The sequence below is a fragment of the Anguilla anguilla genome, chromosome 12, assembly GCF_013347855.1.
Source record: "Anguilla anguilla isolate fAngAng1 chromosome 12, fAngAng1.pri, whole genome shotgun sequence".
Lineage (NCBI taxonomy): Eukaryota > Metazoa > Chordata > Actinopteri > Anguilliformes > Anguillidae > Anguilla > Anguilla anguilla.
Window position 1 is genome coordinate 12,134,480 of NC_049212.1, and position 26,354 is coordinate 12,160,833.

At 39.3% G+C, this 26,354-nt stretch overlaps 1 protein-coding gene across 7 annotated transcripts in view; it reads right to left on the reverse strand.

The window, feature by feature from the left end:
- LOC118208925 (protein CEPU-1-like) overlaps positions 1 to 26,354 on the reverse strand; it is a 255,339-nt gene that overhangs the window by 61,476 nt on the left and 167,509 nt on the right. For 6 of the 7 annotated variants that reach the window (XM_035383918.1, XM_035383913.1, XM_035383919.1 and 3 more), the window contains exon 2: positions 6,677 to 6,767. In XM_035383918.1, the coding sequence (XP_035239809.1) occupies positions 6,677 to 6,767 (91 nt within the window). Of the gene's footprint in view, positions 1 to 6,676; positions 6,768 to 7,374; positions 7,449 to 26,354 lie in introns of those variants that run through there. The other variant, XM_035383914.1, reaches the window with a different exon arrangement.

Genomic DNA, 26,354 nt, shown 5'->3' on the forward strand with positions numbered 1-26,354 from the left:
ATAATGTGCCACGTGGAGGATATCTGACAGATCCACCATGTATAAATAGCAGCTCCAAATGACTATGTAAATGATATTGCACATACATATTGATTTAACTGAAATATGGACCACTAAGTAACACAACCCTTACCTTCAGTGAGAAATCAGTAATATGAGTACAGGTAGCTATAAATAGCTAGCCAACTAAGTCAGCATTAGGTAGCACAAGAGCTAGCATAATAAACTATAATTAGCTGTGTTAATCATTCAAAACAACATAATAAAATCTTAGATGCGCTTATGTCAGGGAGGTACAGAAATGCCACATTGAATTACAACAATGAGTGGAGGAGCAAGCTAGCTAAATTAACCAAGTGGGTAGTTATTGCTGCCTTGAATGAGTGGACAGATTAAAAATAAATATATATATATATATATATATATATGAACAACATGAAACTCCAGTACTACATTGTCACCTTACGTTTACAACTTGTAAAACTATATTTTTACTCTGAAATTGGCATTAAGACATACAGTAAGCACAATTTTAATGTAACAAGAAGGATTATCTTTTAATGATTTTACAAGCTAGTAAAAATAGGTTGCACTTTAAAGTGTCTTAAATATAAAACAAATATGTACATTGACATGGAAAAGGCTTGAACAGATAGCATGATGAGTGCATGATGTCATCTTTCAAAATATCATCTAATGCTGCACAATCAACATGCATTCAATTACATGTTGCCCTTAATTTGAACTTGCATTGAAATGTAAGCAGATTTGTATAAGTAGGTAAATGGAAATGTATAAGTAATACATACAATGCTTCATGCTTATCTGCACTCTCCTGATAGAAAAGTGATAGAAAAGAAACAACTGGGGAGGGCATAAATTAATATATTTTGAGACTCTGTCTTAAAGGGTAGACAAATTATGAAGCAAAAGGCTAAACTACTCCCAGTAGGAGATGGTTCCCTCAATTGACCTTGAATACCTTTTATCCAATGTGCAATATTGTGCATTTTGTTCCATACAAAGTAAACTATGAAAAAAAAAAAACACAATGAAAATGTCTACATTAGCAAAGGATAATTACAAAGTACCCATGCTCCAGTGATTATCTCTTGTCCATGCAGACAATTATGAAATCTGTAACTAAGCAATTAGGTATTTGGTAATTACTAATTAAAGCAAGCCTGTGCACACTCACCATTGGTTACATTATACTGTACATAACTCCTGACTGAAGGCTGAAGGTACGTTGGGCTAGGTCTGTTTAGTGCTTGGATGGGAGACCTTGCAAAACTCATTTCCAGCTGGAAGTGGTGTTTGAGAGCTAAAAGAGGACTGTCTACCCCTACTGGCCCACAAACAAGAAAAATATTTTTCAAAGGCCATAGTGCAGTTGCCATTAAGCCTTTTAGCGATGAGAGCTGGGGGCCTCCCTGGTGTCCTGACACAACTGGCTTTTAATCTAGACATGTCTCCCTCCCTCTCCACCACCTGGGTGCTGAGCACTCTGGTGCTAAATGCCAATCTGTCATGAACACAAACATACAGGGCCACATTTACCAAGGAATTAGTCGCAACGTGAAAATATTCGGGAAATCCCTGCAGAGTGAGCAAGTCACGTTGGTGGAAGGAATAAACATGGATGAATCGGTGATGGGAGAAGACCACAGAGTTTCTGAAGGTAAAACTGTATTCACATATCATTACAGACCCCACTGAATGTGTATGCTGGACAATTGTTTAAACTGTTTAAATTCAGAACTGCATTTTCGTACTAACTGCTAGCTGATGGTATCGATAGAAGTCTCGTGTCCTTCCAATAAAACAAATGTAATTTCACACTATATCAGAAAATAAATGAGAAGTTTAGAAACATGTACGAAACATATTTTAAATCCTGTCGCCTTTCCAGTGTGTTTTGCACCGGAGGATGCAGCCCACAAGGGAAAGTGACTTAACTGTGGAGGACATGCACACAGCCTGACACCCTCCTCTGGCATCCTGTGAGCTACGGGATATAGGCTATGAGCAAAGACAAATTACCGCCTGCTTTCAGGAATTCTAAAAATCCTCACGCAGAAAGGGGAGACGCAACTAAATGTGTGCTTTAGGAAATCAGACGGAATAATTAATTGGCCTAATTTACGTTTTAGCATGTTCTCTCCAGGTAAATATATGCACAAACACATTTATCTGTGAGAAGTCGCAGAGTTATGCAATCCCCTGAAAAATACATCCAAATAGTGATTTTGACCAATTGCGACTGGTTAGTAAATCCGACATAGATATTGTGGCCTTGAAGCGACTACTTGTGCACCATTCTTTAGAAAATCTGGCCCACTGCGAGTGTGTGTGTACGTGTGTGAGTGAATGTGTGTGCGTGCGTGCATGTACAGTATGTGTGCATATGAAACAGATGAGGAGAAAAACTGTTTAAATGTTACACAGCTTTTCCCATGAATGACTGAAAAACTTGTTCAATGACCCTCTGTCTCTTTTAATAGAACTGGGCACTACAGATAAACTGACAAAAGTGCAGTGTTTCACAGTTTAACATTTCCTTGTTTAAGGTCAAAAATCCATTAGGATATTGCACAGCAAGCTACTATATTACTCATATCAGGCAAACTGGATCTTAATAACTAAAAGCCTGATTCTGATTCTGAGAAAATAACATCAAAGGCATATTACATGTGTGCCTTAAACATGCTTTTGAAAATGCGTAAAGTGTCACTTAAGCAGTGTTATAAAATGATGCACACGACTTTGCATCCTGGAATTTTTTTGTTTAAGCCCATGGGTCATTGCAGAAATTTTGGCTTGCCCCATTAACTTGGAATGCCTCTCATAGTCCTATTTTAAATGAGTGGCAGCCTAAAATAGTAGAAACTGTTCAGCATGCCAGAAAACAGAAATATTGCTTTAAATTCCACATATTGCTGTAGTTAGACTTCAGACTAGTGTAGAATTCGTCAATCTGGCATTTCCCCGAGCAAAATCTCAGGTCTTGACTGTGTGGCAGTTCTACTTGAATTTATTAATTTATATAAAAAGCAAAAAGTAACATATTTCATAATAATTTAATCTTTCTTCGGTGTCTGAAAATACATTATTCGGGTGAAATGGGGAGTGGTTACGAGCCTAAGCATATTACCTCTCCACCTGTCACTAAGACACCAGCTTAAGGTATGCAAGGAAACCATGAAGGACATAAAATAAACTGCAGATTGTAGAATGTATTGTAAATGGAAATATGTCCTCTCCATCAAACAAACAACTGAACGAAGTAAGAAAAAGCTGAAATCCTTATGCAGCAAAACATATCGGAAGTTTACAGTAGCACCATGATTGTACAGAAAACAAACACCATTTAGCAAAATTAAATATTGAGTTGCAATTGAAATTTAGCAAATTAAACTAAATGAGTAGTAATTAGAGAAAGATATTGGTAAACTTTTCTATGATAGACTATTAAAAGTTTCTCTCATTAAGTCATAATAAAGGAATAATGGAACAGTGTGATAATTAGTTATAGCTACTTTATACATATAATTAGGTTTTGCTATTTTTTCTCTTGCCAGTTGCTTTCTTTTTTCAAACTTCACAACTTTAAATATGGTATTGAACAATAAACTATGCATTACATTACATTACATTACAGGCATTTAGCAGACGCTCTTATCCAGAGCGACTTACACAACTTTTTTACATAGCATTTTACATCGTATCCATTTATACAGCTGGATATATACTGAAGCAATTTCGGTTAAGTACCTTGCTCAAGGGTACAACGGCAGTGTCCTACCCAGGAATCGAACCTACGACTCGGTTACAAGTCCAGTTCCTTACCCACTGTGCTACACTCCGTCCTATGCATCCTTCACCTGAAACTCAAAACATATGTCTTTACTCAGGTGTTGCTACTAGTCTTGGCTTTTAAAAGGGGGGAAAAGCCATATACAATCAATCAACATAGCCATACAAAAAAAGTTCCTGAGAAGTTTTTAGGTTGAACAAAAAATAAATAAATAAATAAATATTCTTACAGCTGGTATTAGTTGTCCAAATGCATACTCTTAGATCATGATTGAGCATAGGCAAAGATTACAATGACCTTACGGTAGATTGAATTGAAGATTAATTTATTATGAACTAGTCAACCTTGTTTCAGTTCAAGACTGGACTATCAAACCCCTGAGAGATTTTATCAACAGTAATAAATTATCAGATTCTCTCAGTTCACACTGAAACTTTGTGACTTGTATTTGCTGAGCCTGAGGCATTAGTGGTCTAGGCATACTGCATGCCGGAGAATACTGATTGGTAGTCCGACTGCTGCTTGCAATATTAAACAAACTACCCTAATGGCTGAGGATTCCTGTATAAATCATTGTTTTTTTAAATTTTGCATTTATTTATTTTTTTTACATTGCATCCATTTATACAGCGGGATATATACTGAACCAATGCAGGGTAAGTACCTTGCTCAAGCATACAATGGCAGTGTTCTACCTGGGAATTGAACCTGCGACCTTTAGGTTACAATACCAGCTCTTTACCCATTACACTACAAGGCCCACCCATTAGATTCATTCATTTGTTTGAGATGCTTAGAATATCCATGTATTCTGGCAAGCTAAAACAGACTAAGGAATAACATCCTAAAATATTTTGAATTTACAAAATCTGTGACAAACTAGTTTCTGAAGAGGTGCCAGGATACTGGGACATACTGTATAAGGTCAGAATAGTCACCTTAAACAAAACCAATAATAGACAATATAAGCAGCATTAGCTCAGCTTCACCTCCAAATCCCACATCACACAATCTTAATTACCACTTAGCATTTTTCATTCAGCCACTCACCAAACAGATGGGCATATCTATAGCCTAATCAAATTTCTCAGGTATGCAAATAAAGCACTGCTGTGATAATTGTACACGGCACTTGCCTATGCCTATACTCAGCGAATATGAGACAACACGCATGCATGTAGGCTACTTCTAGTGCAGTGCCTCAAACAAACTTTTTCAAAAGTCTGTTGTTTGGGAAATTCACATTTCCCTGCTCTCTTTGCCTTTAGCTGTTTGCCATCTACGATATGTCAGGTTTTAAATTCCATGGCAAAGGTCCTTTGCGGTGAGCTACAGGCATAAGTCATCCAGTGCGAAGAACAACCTCAGCCCTGCAGCACTGGCATGGCCCCCTGTTTGCACAGGGTGAACCAGCTCAGCTATAGCTCACATACCATTCTCCATCCTAAACTCAATGGAACCTCTAGGAAAGAGAAATAAAGCAAAAACCTGGCTACAATACAAATGTATACTTGGTGCAACTGACGCAAGGTCTTGCTTTACTTGGCTATATAAATCAGTTATTGCTCAGCTTGACACAATGTGTTCCGACAGCACGAAGAAATGTAGATGTGCAGCTGCCTTTTGGCTTGTACTCACAGTCGTTATTGACTGCAGTGGCTCTTTGTAGCAACAATTACCACAGCCCATTCAGATGCACTCTCAGAAGAAAGGCTTCCAAAAGCCTCCTCTGTGTCTCTATAGGCGAACTCTATCTAGTTCAAGTGCCTTGTCAGGCAAAATGGTTCAATCTGGGAGCTTTCTCACTATTTTCCACTTCAATTACTTATCACTAGTTTTAAAATCTCTCGTTAGGTCAGGATGCACAGCACTCAATAAAATATGTTTCTCCCTCAATTACAAATGCAAATGTATGAGTCAAAATGAGAAGAAAAACGACTACTTGTGTTGTTTGACACATGCGATACCATTGCACATGTTTAACAAATATTCTCACTCAATTTACTTTGCTGACATTAGCCAGACTCTTATCTAGGGCAACTTATAATGCTCACACAACTGTAAAGCTCACGCATTGTCTGCAGTAATTCCTTAAAGATGAAAACCATGGTCCCAAGAGAGTAGGCAAGTACAAGAAGTGTAGACTTGATTAACAGATTGTCAACTGATCCTGATGAACATAAAATTAAGTCACAGCAGCGAGAATGAAACTAACATAATTAGCATTAAACTACATGAGCAAAGAAGCGCAGGCTACGAGGAACAGAAGTTAAAACTAATCAGGTTTTATGGGGGTGGGTATTTATGGAGGTGGGTCTTCAGTCTGCATTGGAAGATGGCCAACACCTCTGCTGACCACTGTGGGATGAAAGTTTATTCCACCATCAAGGAGGCACAACAGACACTATAAGTGACCGATGTCATAGAAATTACAACTGTAAAAATATATAACAAATATATTATATTAATATTTTAGTCATTCACAAAAATTCAGATACATCATAGTTTTTTCTATATTCACTATTGCCTTAAAATAAATAAATAAATAAATAAATTAATTAATTCCTGTGCAGCAAAATATGGCACTGGCAGCAAAATGTAATGACATTTCAGCTCCTTCCTAAAACGCTACCAGAAAGGCACGATGCTATCATAAGGAAGTACTAGAAAAGAGCAGCTAACAGCTAACCGTCCGTCAGAAAGTACTTCTCTGTATTCACTGGGAAACAAACTGCAGACTTGAAAAACAAGTTTGTTTCAATGGGTATCAAAGCGAACCCGTGATTCAACACACACGCACAACATAAAATAAACAACTTCACAATCACGATGTTGACAATGTGATCACCCGCGCCTTACCTGAGAACAACCGTTTCACCTTGCCTGACGGTAATGTTGTCCATCATTGTGTTGTCAGATTGAGAATCCCCTTGGCTATGGACTGGTAATCCTGTGGGCAGAAGGAACAGCAATCTAAGCCACAGAAGGACCGTACGTTTCCAAGACATGGCAAAGACGTCGATATTATCCGTCTTCAGGGTATAATCGTTCCAAAGGTGTGGACAATTCCTTCGTTAGTGCAGGAGAAAAAAAAACAGCAACAAAAAAAAAAAAACTTCAGCGATATGCAAATGATGTTGTTTGTATAATATTTATTATTTGTGAAAATATATATTGCTATATTCTGCTGTCCGCTCTTGTGTGTATTTATAAAGTTTAAATGGTCACTTTCACTTGTCCTGCGCAAGTTCCCGTCCGGTGGAGTCCATTTCTTTGATGTCAATGCGTCCTGTATCTTCCCTTGTGTTCACCAGGATCCTATAGGCTATACATTAAGTTCTACTCTGCTGCATGCAGTATTACTGATGCATTAACAAACGGATTCTATTAATCAAGATGTGCGAAGACTGAGAATTAGTAACCAAATCCATTTACGTATTCGGGCTCAAAGTTAAGCGCGTGAATGTAACTTTAAGAACGGATTCCTTAAAGTTACTTCTGTCACAAAACGGAGCTAAAGTGGAGAAACTAAGTAATGGTAAAGAAGGGTAGGCTACCGAATGGCTTGCCTCCTTGTCTCAGTCTGTACAAAGTCACCGCAGACAGTCCGTTGTAGTAGCCTATGCTGCCCTCCCTCTCCATCTGTACCACAGATTGAAACAGCGTTGTCATGGCAGCAAGAATACGACTGTACAGCACTACCATAAGATTTAAGCCTCTTGTATTTTCAAGAAGACGCCTAATTACCTAGTTTGTGTCTCTTTTGGGTTGTTCGCAATTTAGTGAATGTTCAACAGTAGAACTTAGAACAATCGATAATCATCAATGGTCGATAAGTGTGGCAAATAAGGGAATCAACTTCCGATTTTTGACTGTGTGGTGCATGTTCTACTGAAAACGTGGCATCTTAATAATTGTATTATTTATGAATTAATTATAATTTTATCAAAGTGTAGCTGTCAACAAACACATTTAAAATAAGGTATATACAAATATATTATTTTCTCCTAGCCTGTTGGTTTATATGTGTGTGTGTGCGTGCATATGTGTGCATGAGAGAGAGAGCGTGTGTCCATGCTTATACAAGGGATTGTATGCATGTGGTATTTGCATGTTGGCACACGTGTACGCATGTTAAATGCAGGTTATAGAATATGTGTGTGGTCTAGGTGATGAGTTCAAAAGAATACTGTGAATATCTGGATAATCTGGAAATATTTCTGCGCAACGTCTGCTTTCCAAATTGGAGTAAAATGCAGTCATTCATTTCCAAAAATAGAAGCCACTGCTGAATTCATAATTGTAACCTTCTGCCTGTCTTGTGGCATTTCGATATTACAGAGACATCGGGATGGAATGTGCCCTTCCATCGTGAACAAGACACCATGGTGACAAGAGTCTGTTCAGCATGGACCTGAACCGCAATGAGTGCAAAGGAATAATTCAATCATTTATTACAGGAAATGTTCCATTTTCTGAGTTTTGAAAGAGCAGGCTTATTTTGAAACTAGCCATGTTCTTCAGGATATGGGAGGCGGTCAATGAATCTACACAATGAACAAAAATGAATCTCAGCTTTAATTCACAATGGTCAATTAAACTTGGTTGCCATTGTTTTACATTTTTCCCTATTCTTTGATTCAGGCGAGCACGCATGTATGGTTTTCACGCTTCATTTGGTTCAAAACACAGGCCTTCATAGAATAATGTGCCCAGGCATCACTCCTTTTCAGACAACCTTTTTTCATTTCATTGGTAAGGCCAGAGTTCAGGGCTCTAGAAATGAACACTTGTCACAGTACCTGTCGCTTATGTTCAATTTGCAATGTTAACATAAGAATTGCAGTTGTTCACACTGTCAGACGACCTGATATTTGAATGAGATATTGCATTCACACGACACAAATGGATTAAATACAATAACCATGTGAAGGGTTTTGGCAAGTGATTTAATCTACCTTTGACAGTCATGTGACGCATAATTGTACACGGGCTTCAAAGTGACTCAGCCTCCAGAAGAAAGGACAATGCTAACGCGTCTTTAATGAAGTTAAAATGCAGGCTTTGAGGTCTCCAGCACATTGTGACGAGAGGAATGAATTAGTGAATGAGAGAGCTGTGAAAAGCCTTTTTAAAGTCAATGGGATCATACGCCAGTTCACCTTGGCACTTTCAACGTTGCCGAGAGACCGGCTGTGAACTTGCCCGCTGTTATTTAAAAGCAGCCCTTCACCAACTGCTCAATGGATTGTTATTTCCCTAGACAATGGCACTTCAATAAACCCATATTGTGGCTCTGAGGGGTTTTACTGAACATTTTCATATGTGTGGCAGCCAAGGTTGTCACTTAATAAGCATATTCTTCTTCTTATTAGTGTTATTATTATTATTATTATTATTATTATTATTATTATACTGTGATTAGTAGTATTAGAAGTAGTAGAGAACATTTCTATAACATAAGAATGCTGACAGGGTAAACAGACCAAAAGTAAACACCAAAAATGAAAAGTAAATTTAGAAAAGTAGAAACAATACAAGGCAAGACCACAAAGTGTGAAAGCCACAAGATTTTAAAGGTAGGCAGGCCAGGGCGTCATGCAAGCCAAAATTCTGGGGGGGGCGGGGGAACACAATTAGTGCAGGGGGGATGGGGGTCCTTCCCCTGGAAAAAATAATAATAATGACGCAATTTTCTGCAATTTGACATATATATTCAATGACTTTGGGGGGATTATTTTAAAACTTCACTAAGTCAGTTTTTGTAGCTCAGTAATCTCCCGCTTTATATTAGGGTAGATACTGTATATTTATTTAGAGATTTTCATGTCTATTATTTGTGCTGTTATGGTTATTGAAAATGACACTCACTTATTCACTCACTTCTACACTAGCTTCTACACTGCTGCTACTTTTCTTGAAAAAGAGATAAATCTTGTCTGCTTCACCCAAAAATTTTAAGGAGCATAAATTCACATAAAAAGAATATATCCACAATGAAAACTAATTTAGAGAACATACTATCAACCTCCTGACTGAGGACAGGGCTGGGGCTTTCTGACGTTTTTTTTTTAAAGAATGACGAGATTTTCCTTTGCATCTTGACCTGGAGATATCAAATGGAATTCAGTGTTTTGCTAAATATAACTTGTGATAGTGGCAGTAAAAACTATCAGCTCACTGCCATAAGATTCACACAGCTCTCCTTTACCAATATTAAATAGGATGCTATGCTATCACAAGTCACGACTAGCTAGCGAGCCAGAAGGCTAAACAACCGGATTGAAGGATGGCTACTAACTTTAGCTGGTACTAGCCAACTATCTTGCACAGCAAACTATGCCTATATTTCTCAAATGCAATTAAGTGTGTATAACTAATTGCAGTTCATTTTCACACGTTTGAAAAAGGGATTGATGCTCTAGCAACCACTTCAGCAACACACCGTTTAAGCTGTAGCCTACATCTCCTCCAGCACTGATGCGCAACAGAGTGCTGTGTGCGTGCGTGCGTAGCCTACCTGCTGTTGCGACCGATTTCATCCTGCAACTTTTGGAAGAAACCAATACCATAGGGAAAGTGAGTATGTGACTTTTTGATCTATGATTAGAAGAATACATTTGACTCATAATATAAAATGATCATAACTACATATTATAAAAAAATAATAGTATGATAGCTTGAATGGGCATGACGCGTCTGAAGGTAGGCAATGGGACTTCAGTTGTGTGATCCTATGTTGCCAGTTAATTCGGTGGTTGCCAAATTTTTAGCATACAGTAATATCCCACAGCTTTATGTATTATCAGAAACCACTGATAACTAGGCTGCAGTAACCACACATAGAAGCAACAACAGCACAAATTAAAGTTTGACTATCTTAGAATGATTACAGGGCCAAAGTTAGGCAGTGCCTCATCATGAGTCGTCTTAAAGACAAATGTTGATTGAATCAAGGTCAGAGTAAGACTTGTACTCCTGCTATCATTCTATCTGGCCGACGTTTCAGAGGAAGACAAAGGGAGTCTTGGAGGTGGTCTTCACATTGCATACTTGTAAGAGTGAAAGGCTGCCTAGAATGAACAGAGTCAATGAGACAGATTGACGATGAGGTCTTATGGACTAGTTCATCGATGTGGACTAATTCAACATGTGAAAAAAGTATAAGAGGCCCCAGTCAGGGGCAGCGGAGGAGAAAAACCTCATTCAGGCCTGATCGACGGCAGTGGAGTGTGACTCCTGTAGCTTTTGATGAATTGAGTCAATTTTGTTTTGGAAGCCGTCTAGGGAATTTATTACAGAGATCGGAGGACTCAGAGACAAGAAGGTTATCGTTTGGCTGCAACAATTTGGGTTTGGTTGAGAAAAGGCTTGTGGGTTATCTTTACCATAATTAATAATGTCAAGATAATGGGAAGATTTAGTTCCAAAGACCTAATTATTATAACAAAGGAGATATGGTTCACCAGCTCACAGGCTAGAAAATATTGCCGAAGTAAGGTGTTCAAGGAGACGTCCACACATTTTCACAGACCATCCTTCAGATCGCATAGAGAGAAAAAGGGAAGTATGTGATTGAACGGGGTCACAGTGTTTGTGATGAGTAGTCAGCAATTTATAGTAAAGGAAAAACAAGTTGTGCTGAGATAGATTTATCAGTATTGATCAGTGAAAGTGAGTAGCAGTATTCATAAGGTTCGAGATTTGAGTTAATGGTTTATGGTTTCTGAGTGTGATAGGTGTTTTCCTTAGAGACTGGCTGGGGAAGAAAAAAAAACAACAACAGTCCATGGCCTGAAAATAACAGACTACCAGTGAAAATTAGTGAAATGTATATTAGTTGAACATGTAAGGTCAAGGATATGACTTGAGCTTCGGGAAGAGCAATCGATGTTCCTTGGAAAATGGAAACGAAAATGCACAAAATAAATCTGCAGTGTAAGCACAACCAGGGGAACCATCGTCTATGGTGAAAACTCTGAGAAGTCTAAGGGACTACAGATCACATCAGAGTGAACAATTCTGATAACTCAGAAACTCGAGGGGGCCTCAGATGGACGATAAACTCTAACAACCAGCAACGGCTGTGCATCTGTTCATTTAAATGCTAAACATTCACAGGGATAAACATTTTATGTAGGAAAAAGCATCTCAATGTCATCCCCATGTATAATATCTAGCCTGCCATGCTGGCCAGCAGCGTAGTTTATCAATGTAGTTGTGACCGAGGGTGCGACTTGACTAAAGGTTAAACATTGTTTAGCTTGTTTCTAAGCCTTGATAAAGTACATAAATACAAGTGTTGGTCAAATGTAAAGCCATGACCCAGCAGTCTTTTAACTGAGGGTGAACTAAGAAAAGCAAATTGAAACAATTCTGCGCATAGGAGTATTGGGTGGTATTTTCTCACTTTTTTAATTTCTCAAGGTATAGTTAGTGCTCTGTACCAACTCAATGGACTTATGCAATGTTACAAGTACTGTCCTACAGAGCACACAGAATTTAAAAAAATCTGATTCAGGTAATGATGCAAACCCCCTTAAAAATGCCTGGTGTACCTTGGGACTGTTTAGCTTGAGAGCTTATCAGGCACTGAATACTCCTGTCCTAACATAGTTCAGGGCTTTTTCAGCTTTAGGCTGGCTGAAAGACTGAAGCCAAGATCCAGATTTTTTTATTTTACCTCCAGCTAAAATCCATGGTAGAGTGTATGACAGGCCAGAGGATTGCTCCACATCTCAGGACTGATGTTGGGTACAAGCAATGGGAAGCCCACGGCACAGCTACCAGCAGCCCTCCCTGACAAACTACACTGGGGGTTCAGTGAAAGGAAATATAAGCTAGAACAATAAAAAATCCCTATGGCCCAGGTATGACATTTAAGTTTTGGATATGAGGCATCAGCTGTAGACCAGGAGAGCCAGTGGTGCACTATGGTGCAAGGATGAACCCCATGATCTCGGATAGTCTGGATCATGCCCGTGGCAACGGTGGCCAGTAGCTCCACTGGGGAACACGTAATTGCAGTTGTATCGCTCAAGGTATGAGAGGGTTCAGGGTCCACGTTTCATTGCTCTCTAGCGACTCCTGCTGGTCAATCGGGTATGACATGTCTTCCTCTCACTCCATTCTATGGAAGCTTGGTTGTGAGCTGCTGTGGGAAAATAAGCCGACTCGCAACACCACATTTTGGAGGAGAACGTGCATGCCTGCACTCTCCAGAATCAGCAGTGGGGACTGCGAAGAAGTAATGCTGCGGTTGCAAGCAGCATATTATTGGAAAAGTTCAGCCTCAAGTCGGGTACAAAAATGTATTTAAAAAAAGAAACAAAAATGCGTGACAGTATAATAACAAAAAACAATGCCTGTAGTCAACCCAACTCAAAAAAGAAAGTAACTAATCAATCAATAAACCAATCGATCAAATATTGCATTTTAGAAACAATTTGTCACAATACGCTTTGCAAAATACCCTGGTTTAAATCTCAGCAAAGCAACGCTGAGGCAGCAATGGTAAGGAAAATGTCCTTGGTCAGCATGTAGGAGGAAACCCTGGGAGGAACCAGACTTAAGAAACAGTATCTCCTTTGACCTGGAATTCATTCATCACATCACTCTCATGTGGGAGTGAATTAATCATCCTGATACTTCACATCTTATGGTAAATAGCGTGTGTACTACAATAATCAATAATTTTCATTATCATTGATTATTATCATTGATTTTTTGGGGGGTTCTTTTTGTGTTTTAAAGCGGATAGGTGCCCGGAACAGTTTGGGGACATTACAGCTACACCCTCTCCTCTTTTTGAAGGTGCCATGGAATTCTCAATGACCATAGCGAGTCTGGACCTTTAACCTCAAATAATATCATCCAAAGAATAGTGAATTGATGAACACAAGCAACAAGTAGCTTCAACAGAGCAACATTGCTGCCAGACGCAAGAATATTTTGAGCTGGCCATCCTCACAGCGTTTTCGGGCGAAGCACTATGGTTTCAAGTCAGCAGAACTGTCCTTCTCCAGCAGAAAGCCCAGGCTTTGGAGTTTTGATCAGCAAGGTCTCCTCTGTGAATCGCTCCTTATTTCATAATCAATAATTCATTGCATATCCTAAGCTAAACACATCACTCTCTGGGAATAACTGCAGGACAAAAACCTGGAAATGTCACTTCTTAGGTTCATACTCATCTCATTATTTGTGAAAACAGCTTGGTGAGGAGGGAGTACTGGTTTGAGATCGAAATAATAAATATATTTATAATATGAATTATATTTATAATGACTGCTAGCTATCTTCTGTATCTGATCTCACTCTACAGATGCTATAGAGAACCTGATGAAGGACATCCGCATGTTTGGGGCCTATGAATCATACACTGCCAGACATGCAAGTACATTGGCTGCTAACCAAGGGAATTCAGTCACTTATTCTTGTTCTTTCACTGGCAAAATAGCTTCAGACGTGGACTAATCTCGGGTGACATTTCCTGTTGTTGTTGTGGCTGATGTGGCGGAGGACGGCTTTGCCTTCCCTCTCAGAGGATGTGACAGCGTCCCTTTTGAGAGGGGTCACTGGAATCTAATGCATCGTTAGCACCAAAGGCAAGCGGAATTACAACAGAAATGAAATGTTTTCCCTCACCGGGTCTACAGATCTCCTCACCTCACACACCCTCATTTTTTCCTGTAGACTGAATTGCGCACAGCTACACACAACGTCTTTAGTTTAGGAAATTCCTTGAAACTCCCTTTGATTCTGTTGCACCTCTCCCTCTTGCACTTCCATTCTCCAAGGGCAAACTGAAGAGACTCTGGTATTTGTCACTGTCTCTACTGAAGAAGCTGCTCTTTCATCTCTTTGTTTTTCACCACCATCTCTTGCAGGCCAGTGCTGCATGGAAACACAGGCATGTCTACTCTGTTCCTGTATGTACGTGTGCATGAGAGAGAGGGGCAGTGAAAGAAAGAGCGAGAGCTTGTGTACATGCTTACACAGGGGATTGTATACATGCGGTATTTGCATGTAGGCGCATGAGTGCATGTTAACACAGGTTTATCTAAACCTGAATACAGCAGCAAATACTTGATTTCAAAATGTAAATTCCATGTAGTCTAGTCTTAATCAAGCTCAATTAAAATGGGCCAGGAGACATACATTTTTGGGGAAATAATATTATTAAGAAGAAGAAGAAGAAGAATATATCTAAGACTGGTCTTTATTTTTGAAGCCTTTCTTTAGTCTGTTTATTGGTCTGGAAAATTGTAGTTGTGTATGACTGTGTGGTGTTGACTCTACCGTTAAAGAGCACAACTGAACTGACATATGTACCTAGGAGCAGCTACAGGAGGCAGCTGGTGATGCAAACATCCCTGGTAAGAAAGAACAAATAACCTGATGGGCAAGAGAGGGGCAGTTTACAGCTAAAACATGCAGAAACAAAGCCAGGAGTCTAAAGCAGCTGTAGCTTCTCAACCCATTCAGACGTGCCATGCTAGGCTGGCATGACAAAGCACTGCTTTTCACATCATGTAGTTGTTGTATGTCTCTCTAAATATTTAAAATTGTGAAGAAATAACTATATATGTATACAGTTAATTGTGAACGTATACTATTAAAGCAAACACTACATGTACAGATGGGGATTATGTAAATTATTACTAAAAGTAAGTCCCAAGGGACCATTGTCTGTCTGACCTTGGAAATTATTAAGAGATGACATGCCATCATTAATGCTTAACTGCCAGAGTGGAATTCCCCAGTGCTCATCAATTTTACTCGTCTGTCTTAATGTCATTACTTGTGCAGGAATATCTTTTAATTGAAAATTCTGTATGACAGCCTTTTTTAATTAACATGCTGTGAGCCTTGCATGTACGCTGTGGCTTATATCCAGCCTTCGTATTTCGATGTAAATGAGACCAAGCGTTCAACAATTGTAACAGAAAATAATTCAGGCTAATGCTACAACATATTTTTGCACATAAGAACAATGGGGGAAACTGTACAAATATAGTCTACCTTAATTAGTACATGGTTTCTAAGCAATTAAATGATTAAAAGTAATCATTTAATTTTGTGGTATTTCTTACAGTAGCTACACTATCATTAAACTGCACAATCCAGTGTTTATTAGATTATTTATTAACATGTTTACTTATTTAATAATTTATACATTATTATTATTATTGCATTGTTATCATCAACTTTATATGTTTTAAAGTTTCTGAAACTAGTGCAAGATGAATAAAATAAAATGAAGTAAGGATATCAAAAAATGCTTCGCATTACCAAGAGATGATAAAAGGCGGGTCATCACAAGATTTTTCAGGGTCAATCCAGGCAGTGCTTTATAAAGGGTGGCCTATTTTTTAACCTGTCTGGTGTAATGGAAACTGGGCCGCCATTCGCGTCGCCTTTTCCCCCTCAGCGGTCCTCAGCCTCGCCGGGAACCGCTACATTGTACTCAACGGGGAGAGAATTTTTGCCAGCTTGTTTGGCAAAATGAAAATAAAAATGTAGGTGGCATCGAAAGGTTAACATCGCACTGTTCCGGCAAACACAGGGAGTGAATGATGTGGCTGGTGTGGCCAAGCTGCATGTTAGACTGCTTATTAGCAGACTGAGAAATCTGTATTCTGCATTGACTCACAGATCCCCATTACTTTTGAAAGGGGAACAGTACTGTACACTGTGACTACATGAGCAGAACATTCATCAGAAGATTCAGTCTCCTTTTACATACTTTTACAGTACAGGTTCTGTGTTGAGAATCAAACCCGTTGCAGACATATCGTGCATGTACAGTATTATCTGAGAAGGCATCACGCTATCATGGCATACACAGAGTTCCTAAACAGTCTTTATTTTGAGTTTCAGTTCCAAATGTTCCAACAATGTTGTTAGAAATTGATTTTGAAAGGACCTCCACCGCTGATCATGATCTTTTTCATTTAACATTGAGGATGTTTATCGATCATCTACCCTGTTTTACACTTCCTCAAGGACACCTGGCTTATCGGATTTTGCTTATCAGGCTACTTTTCCAGAAAGAAATAAATGCAGAGGTGGGGGTTGCTGGGATGCATACATGGCCGGTAATGTCCAAAAAAAAGCTCAAAAGAGGTCAAAAATATAGAAATGAAATGCATACATTTTTTTATGTTGTTCTGAATGAATAATAGTAAATAAAGTTTTTTATTTAACAGAAGAGGAAGCACTTATCTTGGTCATCAGTAACCTCTCATGCCACCCAGCACACACTGATACCTAGCCCCAGTCATTTTGAGTTACCGCACGCTGCCAAGGACATTACCGAGTGATCTTGACCATTGGCCATCTCAAAATGACCTCCTCTCCAGGGGACCTCCACTGTACATGGGAAGACAGTGTGGAAACCACACACCTCAGAGTGCTGCTCTCCTCTCAGTAACTGTTATAATTATTGCTTGTTATAATTATTGGCAGGATGTTATCTGGAAGCATATTAATGTACAAATCATGTTCAATAAAACCATTCTATCAATGTAAAGCAAAACCTGTACTTGCTTTAAGCCCCTAAATATACAAGTTAGATATTTTCATTATTATTTAAGTTACACATTAGAGAATAATGTTATTTATGTATTTATGTATTTACTTTAACTCAGGCAGCAACTCACACAATCATGAAGCCAAGGTCTCTTTGAGGCAATTATGTTTTCATGAGTACTGTGCGTGTGACCTTAGATGAGTGTTAGTAACATTTACTCTTGACCTTAATAATTTGATTCATGAGACAACTACAGACAAATTACATCCACCATTAATTATTCACTATCATGCTGTGGCACTACCAACAGTGCCTCTAATACATTCCTGTTCATTTCACAAATGAGCTGCTGTAGCATATAAATATATTAGGGGCGAAGGGAGATGCCACTTGCCATTTGTATTTGTATCTGTATTTGTATCAACTAAAAAATGATTTGTATTTGTATTCGTATAATAAACCAGAAGTGGGCATGGCTAAAAACTGGAATTATGTTCAGTTTAAACACAAGGAGTTCTATGCCTTTAAAATTAAAGCTGGGGATGTGCACTTCAACCACATGATTGATTATAGATCTATAATCGTGAAGTACAGAACCAAATCAATAAAAAAATATGTCTTTGTACCAAATAGTATGGCGCTCTCTGTATCTCCTGTAGTGCTGTGTGCTTTGTAATATAAAAATATCCATGGGTTATACCTGATTCCAGCACCAGGAGAGGTGGCATTGCTTTGATAGTATGCACAGCTGTATAACAGAAAGAGCAAAAAGGTCTTGGAAAAAAAACAACAACACAATAAGAGACAACAGAAGGCACACACACACTATATGTGCAAAGACATGCAGAGCGTGTCATCATTACTAAATGAAATGACCAAAAATGAATTTGTGTATGCACACATCACATGTCAAATTCAGTGGCAAGTCAGCATAATGTATCACTCCAGGCATACGGTGGGAGTGCTTTAAATTTAGTTTTGTGCAGAGAAAAGAAAGAACAGAAACAAATCCCGAGAGCAAAAAGCAAACGAGCGTGTGGTGAGGGATGCAGCCGATTGCGTTATGCACAGCTCTGTGAAATGCGCACAGTGGAATTAAAAGTAAGTGGATCTCATGCCAGCACCTCTTCCTTGGGGGTAGTTTAGAATTGCTGCAGCAGACAGCAGCTCTTATTCCACTTCAAGTTTCTAGAAGCAAATTATGCTAATGGAAAACACCATTTCTGACCATTAGGGCAGTATGGTTTAATACGGTTTATTTTTAGATGTGGAACTTTAACTATGCATATATTTGATGGAGCATTTTCACTCATGAGTGAGTTATTTGTCTGACATGTGTTGGCACACGTGTGAGAGAGATTTAATGTTGGCCAACATTCTGCTTAGTAACACAACTCTCACAGTGGCCAGTAAGATGTTTTTGGGATGAAGGTGATCCCTACAAGGTTTCAGCAGAAATCCACACAGCCTAGGAAATACTTGGCACCAAATTTATCAAACCTTGTGGAGGTTCTACACTAAAAAGTTAAATATAGCATAAAAGAAGAAAACTGCATACGGTCAAAAAATATCCTGATTCATTAAACGGCCACCTGCACACAATATTCTCACAATCAACTTCAAATTTTGTGTACGTGCATAAGCCTAGTATTCCACTCCATTAACTCCTGCAATTAACCATAAATGGCCAATGGAAGGCCCAATGTGAATATGATACGCATATAAATCAGTTCCAGTCATTCCAATTCATTGTCAGGGAAAATGTAAATTCAGACCACAAAACAAAAGACAAAGAACAGAAACTTCATGGAGTGTGAAATCCAGACACTCGTTATGGAGGTAGAGGCCAGATGGGCAACATTACTTGGCAGAAATAGATCTGGCATAACCAATAAAAAAAAAAAAATATGTGGAGTGCCAGCGTGTCACAGCAGCCGAATCATTTATGAAATTAAAATGGAGTGGCTGGTAATTAAAGTGAATCCAAATATCATAAGGTTACTACCATAGCCTGGAATTAATATTAATTGTTGCTACTGAGTTATGACACTCATCATAACTCAATAGCATAACTGTTTTTTTTGCTGACAAGAAGAAAGCAAGCCATGGTTTATCTGTATAAGCAAGATGGGATCCTGGGTGTTCCAAAAGGTCTTGGGGGACCAAGGTAGTCTGGGAATCCAGCAGGTGTGTTGGGGAGGCTGGGGTTTTTTGCACCCACACATTTCAGGATAAGACTGGGGACCCCCAGCTCTAAAACATGAAAAACACCTAATTAAGAAAAAATAACAGCTTGTTAAAATTCTGGGATTGTAGTTGAGGTTGGAATAAAAACCAGCAGTGGTCCCCCAGGACCGAGTTTGAGAACCACTGGTCTAGGGAGAAGTTTTAAATGTGTTACATAAAAATGTGTCATAATATTTTAAATAGTGGAAAATCCAATATGGCAGAAATTGACAGGGTGGGTACCTTGAACTCAGCAGGACTTAAGGAATCTAGAGAAATTACATTACAACCAGAAGCTGAAGTCCAAATTTGGCCTGTTGGTTGTGCTACAGAGGCTAATGCACTGACCCCAAATTTGGTGAGGGGATAAATTGGACTGTCCACTATTAGTTTGCCAAATTTCACAGAAATCCACCAAGCGGCTCTAGGGGCTGTCATAGACTCCCATGGTGGAAATAATAGCGAAAAAAACTAACAAATACAATAGGTGCCTACACACCTATGGTGCTTAGCCGCGTGAGCAATGTACTTAACCTACACTGCTTCCAGCTGTATAAATGGCTGCAATTTAAAAGTTGTGTAAGGCGCTCTGGATAAGAGTGTCTGCTAAATGCCTGTAATAATAATAATAATAATAATAATAATAGAAAACATATACAAAAAATAGGGGGAAAAATATATGGAAGTCTGAGGTAAATGGAAAGTTTTAAAGAGATATAAAGAGAGGTAAAGTGTGCAGCAATGAATGGGCCAATTCAAGACATTTCAGAAATATTTTTTTGCCTAAAGAGCTAGGAAAGAAGATGGGAGACTGATCAGGACACCTTGGCTGCCACAGGAAAAGTAGGAGGGAGTTGAGACAGACCTATGAGCAGAAAACGGGGGTGTAATGTGATTCAGCCTGTTGATGACATCCTCCCATGTGCACAGTACCTGGCCATAGCCTGACTCAACCTAGGAAATGACTTTGTTACTGTAACAAAAATCAAAATGTTTTCTGGGGACACAAACTCACAAAAGAGAAAGGACAATCAACATGACTGAAAACACACGCGCACACACACACAGACACACAGATACACCATGAAGAAACAGAACAGAATGTTCACAGGCAGGGGTAAAGCAAAAGAGAAGAAAAACTACAAAACTAGCACCCTCAGCTGGAAGAAACATTTGGAGGTGTTCTGATCTGCGAACACCAGCCAGGCTCGGAAACTACTTGACAGTACACAGGTGAGTACCCAAACATGTCTGTATGTGTGTGTGGGGAGAGCTAAGAAAGGGAATAAAACTGGAAGTAAGGACTCCCCACAAATCTCTGTGTGCGGTCCCAAAAAAAAAATTTTCCGGCTCATCAAGGCAGTATTTTAATGCTAATCTTCGTTTCTTTTTTTCCACATTACCCTTGTACACAGCTATATATTATCCAGGTAATTTCAAGTGAAGTATCTCACTTGATAGTCCAAGATGCCACATAGTGTCCCATCTGTTATTTTTCAGCATCATCCAAGGACGTATGCTGTTCAATTTAATTTATTTATTTCTCTGTTTTACACTGTGTCTGTCTGCATGTTATGGTGAGATTCATGTTAATTTGATATATGAGGACAGTGCCTGACCCTGGATTTAAAGCTTCAACTACCAGATTACAAGGAGGCAAAACTGTGAATGTTGATCCACACAAAAAAATGTATTCTTTTTGAGCCAACTGGAAACAACTATCAGTTTTTTCTCCTTGTTAAAATTTCATTTACAATATAAATCACAATATGAGTATGAATATAATAACATTAAAGAGTATAACACTATTTAATGTGTTTAAAGAGCATTTCTGGGCACCATCTTGGGTACCATATTGAGAATGTCCTGGGCTGGCATTAGTGCACTACTACTGCTGGCAATATGATCCACAGGAATTGTTGACTGTTTTAATGTTGCCCTTAAGGACACAAGCAGAAGCTTCAGTTCTCTGTTGAGGCACTTTACATTTACATTTTAACTGCCGTTGAGTGACTGTTGAGGACGGAACTGAGGTTCATGCTATGCGCAATGGAAAGCTATGGATACAGTTCTCTGCAAGAATTACAAACTTGATATTCAACTCAGTGTATTTTCAATACTCTCTCTCTCTCTCTTTCTCTCTCTCTCTCTCATTTTATTATGTTCCCTTTCCCTTATATTACCAATTTTATTACTCCTTTCTCCTTTTAGCTTGTTGTACTTACTGCACAGGTTTAACACTTTAGCATTTTTTCTCTTGTACCAATGCTTGATTCATCATGTTCTGTGTCTGTGTCTACTTGTGAATTCCACACTGGAACTCCATCATATATGGTATGCCTGGTTTCTTGCTTTTTTTTCCATAGTGCTTCAGTCGAATGACTTTCAGTGTTGTAGTGGCTAGGGAAAGGCCTTTTCAGCAAGGAAGGCTTCAGGCTTGAATTCTCAAGTGGGGACCAGCTGTTGTTCCCTTGGAGATGGTACCAGCCCTGAATTAATTAAAAAACAATGTATTTATTTATTTATTTATTTTATATTTTTACCAAAAAATAAAGCAGCCAAGTCAAGATGGGCACCTACTAAGCAAATGACGATGATGTGTGATGCCACAGCAGTCTCATATGACATTCCTCTTTAGATCTGTCCAGTTATTGACGGCTAAGACCTCAAATTCCCAAGGCAGAGTGCAAAGCCAAATAAGTGAAGTGAGAACATTCCCTTGGCCTGTTTGCATGCAATCGCTATGTAACAAATGCCATTCATATTATTAACCCATGGCTACCAGAGCATTACAGGACCCATGCACTACATACTGTACCAGTGCATGTGCTTTACATTTGGAGATCCACTTTCCTCCCTGATGTTTGCTAGTAACACTGAACTAACTTTTTGTCAAACCAGCCAACTGTGTCTGACGGATGAAAAAAATTTACCAGTCACTTGGACATATTACCACTTGACACAATTTTTTTTTCCCTCAATATGAAAATGAAAATCACTGAACCACACACGCGTGCTTTATAAAACATGTTTTAAGACAAAATATATTTCACAATGCGATGAAATGAACAAACTATAGTAATTACAATATTTGATATTTTTTATTTTAATGAAACCAGGGCTATCAAAGTCAGAGCTACATCTTTCATAAAACTTAGAACTCCTGAGGGATTAAACACGTATTCCTCGGGAGTGTTCTGACTTTTTTTGGAGCATATAGACAGCAGTCTTATCATTTACATTTTTTTTCCATCCTCCAGACACAGTGGCTGGTTTAACAAAAAGTTAGTTTCAGACTGATGGCAATTAAAGGGATTTTTTTCCTTTTCAGGACAGATGAACATCCCTCACCAAAAAACAAAACAGTGAAATATTGATGCATAACGATGTGGTTAAATTCAGATGATGAATCCAATATTTTATAGAACCAAATGGATTCAAAGCTACCTTTGTGACAGATCACATGCATAGCTGCAGATGGCATGAAATCCAGTTTCCTCATTATCACTACCGGCTCTATCTTCCGGAATCGATGCCGCACGGCGCGTGGGCGCACTCAATGGTGAGGTACACTTGGGTGTGACCGTTGGCATTTTCAGGACCAGAGACGAGGAGCGCTCTATGCAGCATGTGTGCCGCACCCGGACACAGGGCGGGGCTATACTGAACATACTATCAGTGGGTGTGGTGCACCCGGACACAGGGCGGGGCTATACTGAATATACTATCAGTGGGTGTGGTGCACCCGGACACAGGGCGGGGCTATACTGAACATACTATCAGTGGGTGTGGTGCAGCTGGAATTATTAATAGCCAATGAAATTACCCATTTTCATTCCCTTTAAGAGTTGTGCACATCGCGCAGGGCGTACTTCCACTTTCGGTAGTCTACGGCTGCAATGGAAGATGAGGATAATTATATGCTAATCAGATGTTTCTCACAAGACATTCTTTTGTGGGAAAAGTTGGGCTGTCACATTTAAAAAAAAAAAATGTCCAAACAAATCTCATTAATAAGAGAAATTGCATATTTTGAACAGATGACAGAACAAAATGAATTCTAACATGTTTTTGAGTGTCAATATCTTACACAAATTAACATTATGTAGAATGTTGAAATACGTATGTTAGCTGGCAGGAATTATAACAGAAAACTAATATTAGTTCAGGTTGAACTCGCCTTGCCACTGCTACGTTACCCAACGATGCCCAGATGATATGGGTCCACTCTACGGGGCTCAGCCTCTGTGGAAAAGCCATTAAAACCATTCCTTCTGCTGCCCAGAGAATAAGCACCCTGCTCTCACAGTTCACGTCTGTTGACAACTTAATACACTGCAGTATATACATACTGTACAGGGAGATGCCTATATTGGAAACTGTAATTTAAATTGTGAGATAGAGGGGGAGGGGGGGCTAGGTAACATAAATAAAGGTAAAATAAATTATTATCCACCATTATACTGCACACCAACAATTTACAACAACTCCTGTAAAATATGATAAATACACTGCACATTTGAGAGATTAAAAAAGCAGATCAGCTTTGAAAGGGAATCTCTCTCGTGGGAAAAGCAGGACTGAGGATAGTTTTGGGTGCCATGATAATAAAACCACTGCTCTAATGAGGTCAATATCACCTCCAATCAATAACAAACCTGTGAGCCGCTGACCTTTCTACCCTCCACAGGCCACACGGTGCTAATTGTGAGCTAATGCCGACCCATACCTCTCTTTTCCGACAACTGGTACCCTAATGGTGCCTGCTGGTGTTCTTGGGATGAATTCATGCAGTCGTAACCGAGGAACCTGGACCACCTTAATTATTTCCTGCCACTGGAGACTCCTGGTTCGAGTCAGCTAATAACTCAAACCTGCTATGCTCAGGCTACGTAATGCAGTTTGCTCCCTTGATGAACATCTTTAACAAATTAGCCAGTTGGGAGACAGGGGGAGAGTTACTATAAAACTGCTGCTTCACCTCCTGCATGCAAGCGCCAGAAGACTGGGTTCAACTCACACATGCCCTTAACTTCTACATATAAAAGTGAGATTTTATTGCAATTTTTTTCTTGACACACAGTTTGTCAAGTGTGGCAGCCACCAGAATTAACTCACTAAGCTGGTTTTTTGAAGAATATCACATATTTATTTGTAAATCAACGTTTGTGAAAAATGTGGCTTCAATACAAGCCTGTGTCATTGAATGTGGAGCAGATCAGCTTCAGTTCCACAACAGGAATCACTGACCAAGACACAATACACCTTGGGTGCATTCCAACTGCCTATTTTATACCTCCTTGCTTACCTTCCTTGCATCTAGTATGGAAGGCCAAACAGGTTAAATAAAATATGTCAAATTCACATCTGGAATCACACGTTGTCAACGTAGATGCATTCCAATCACTTATTGTATTTGTCCTTTGTCTCCAAGGTCCTTGACCGATCCAGAAATTGATCAAGGCGTACCATCTTTGAGAACATTCCAACCCGTTAAATTCCCCTTTAAGTAGCTAGAAGCTAGGAGGCTCCCAAATAATACAGAAACTAAAGTGCATCCTGTACGAAATATGCTTTTGAAATGCTTGAAGTATAATGATCAAACTATGAATCCATCTCTCCAGCCCTGCCATGTCTGTAACTGGCGTAGCTTCAAACAGATGCTTGAAAGAGCAAGGACATTTTAACTGCCTTATACACGAATCCTCAATTCCTTCGTCCCCGCGTCCTTTCCTTACTTCCTTTCCTTGCGTCCTCCAATGGGTGGAGCTAGGAGCAGGGAAAGGAAGCTAGGAGATAAAAAAGGCAAATTGAATGAACCGGCGTTGACAATGCATGATGCAAATTCATATATTTTTGACCCATTTGGCCTTCCATACCAGGAAAGGAGACAAGGAAAGGATAAAAAATAAGCGGTGGAATACACCCCCTGAGTTTGTAACTTTGTGAGAGACACTCAGTTCATACCCAAGCACTTTCCTCCACTATCCCATGCCCAAGTCTGCCATTTTAATAACCCTGATTGAATCAAGAAACTATAGCTCCCTTATATATCGAAACAGTTCAGATGCCAGAATATCTAATATCCAACAGGCAGAATTGACTGTCAGGATCAATACTGAGAAAAGCATCCCCAGACATGTTTGTCCCAGAAGGCCACAGGAACTTGAATAAATAAACAGCATTAGCAGGAGAGTTGAGTTAGTTCAGAGACTGCAGGGCCTGAGGCCCTTGGGAACTTTTCCTTGCACCCCCCCCCCCGCCCCTCCTCTCCTCCCAATTTACTTGCATCTCTGTAGGCTATGGCAGTAATTGATTTAAGGGTAATGGATATAAACTGCCGTAATAGATGTCAGTACATATTTTATGAGATTTTAAACAATATGCGCCGAAGATAACTAATTGCTTCGACTCATTTATTTGAATGGCCACTCAGCAGAAAATCCGGCCACAAAGTGTTCGAGGGTGAAGGCACGCTTGGGATTCAGTGATCCCTTAAATGCGCCCGCCCTACAAAAACGATGTGCCATTTTATGGCCCACAAATCATAGATGATTCTTTTTTCTTTTTTTCTCTCCCCGCTCCATAATACTCCGCCAGTTGGCTGTAAAATGTAGTATTTACCCTAGTTCTGCTACACAGACACTTAAAATGAATCACTAAATTAATAGGAAAGACTAAATGGTAACCCCCCCCTTCTGACTTACTGCACAATCAGAGGGAGCAGACTGTGACGGGCCGCGAATGAAAACAAATCCCTGATCCTTGAGCCGCGATGAC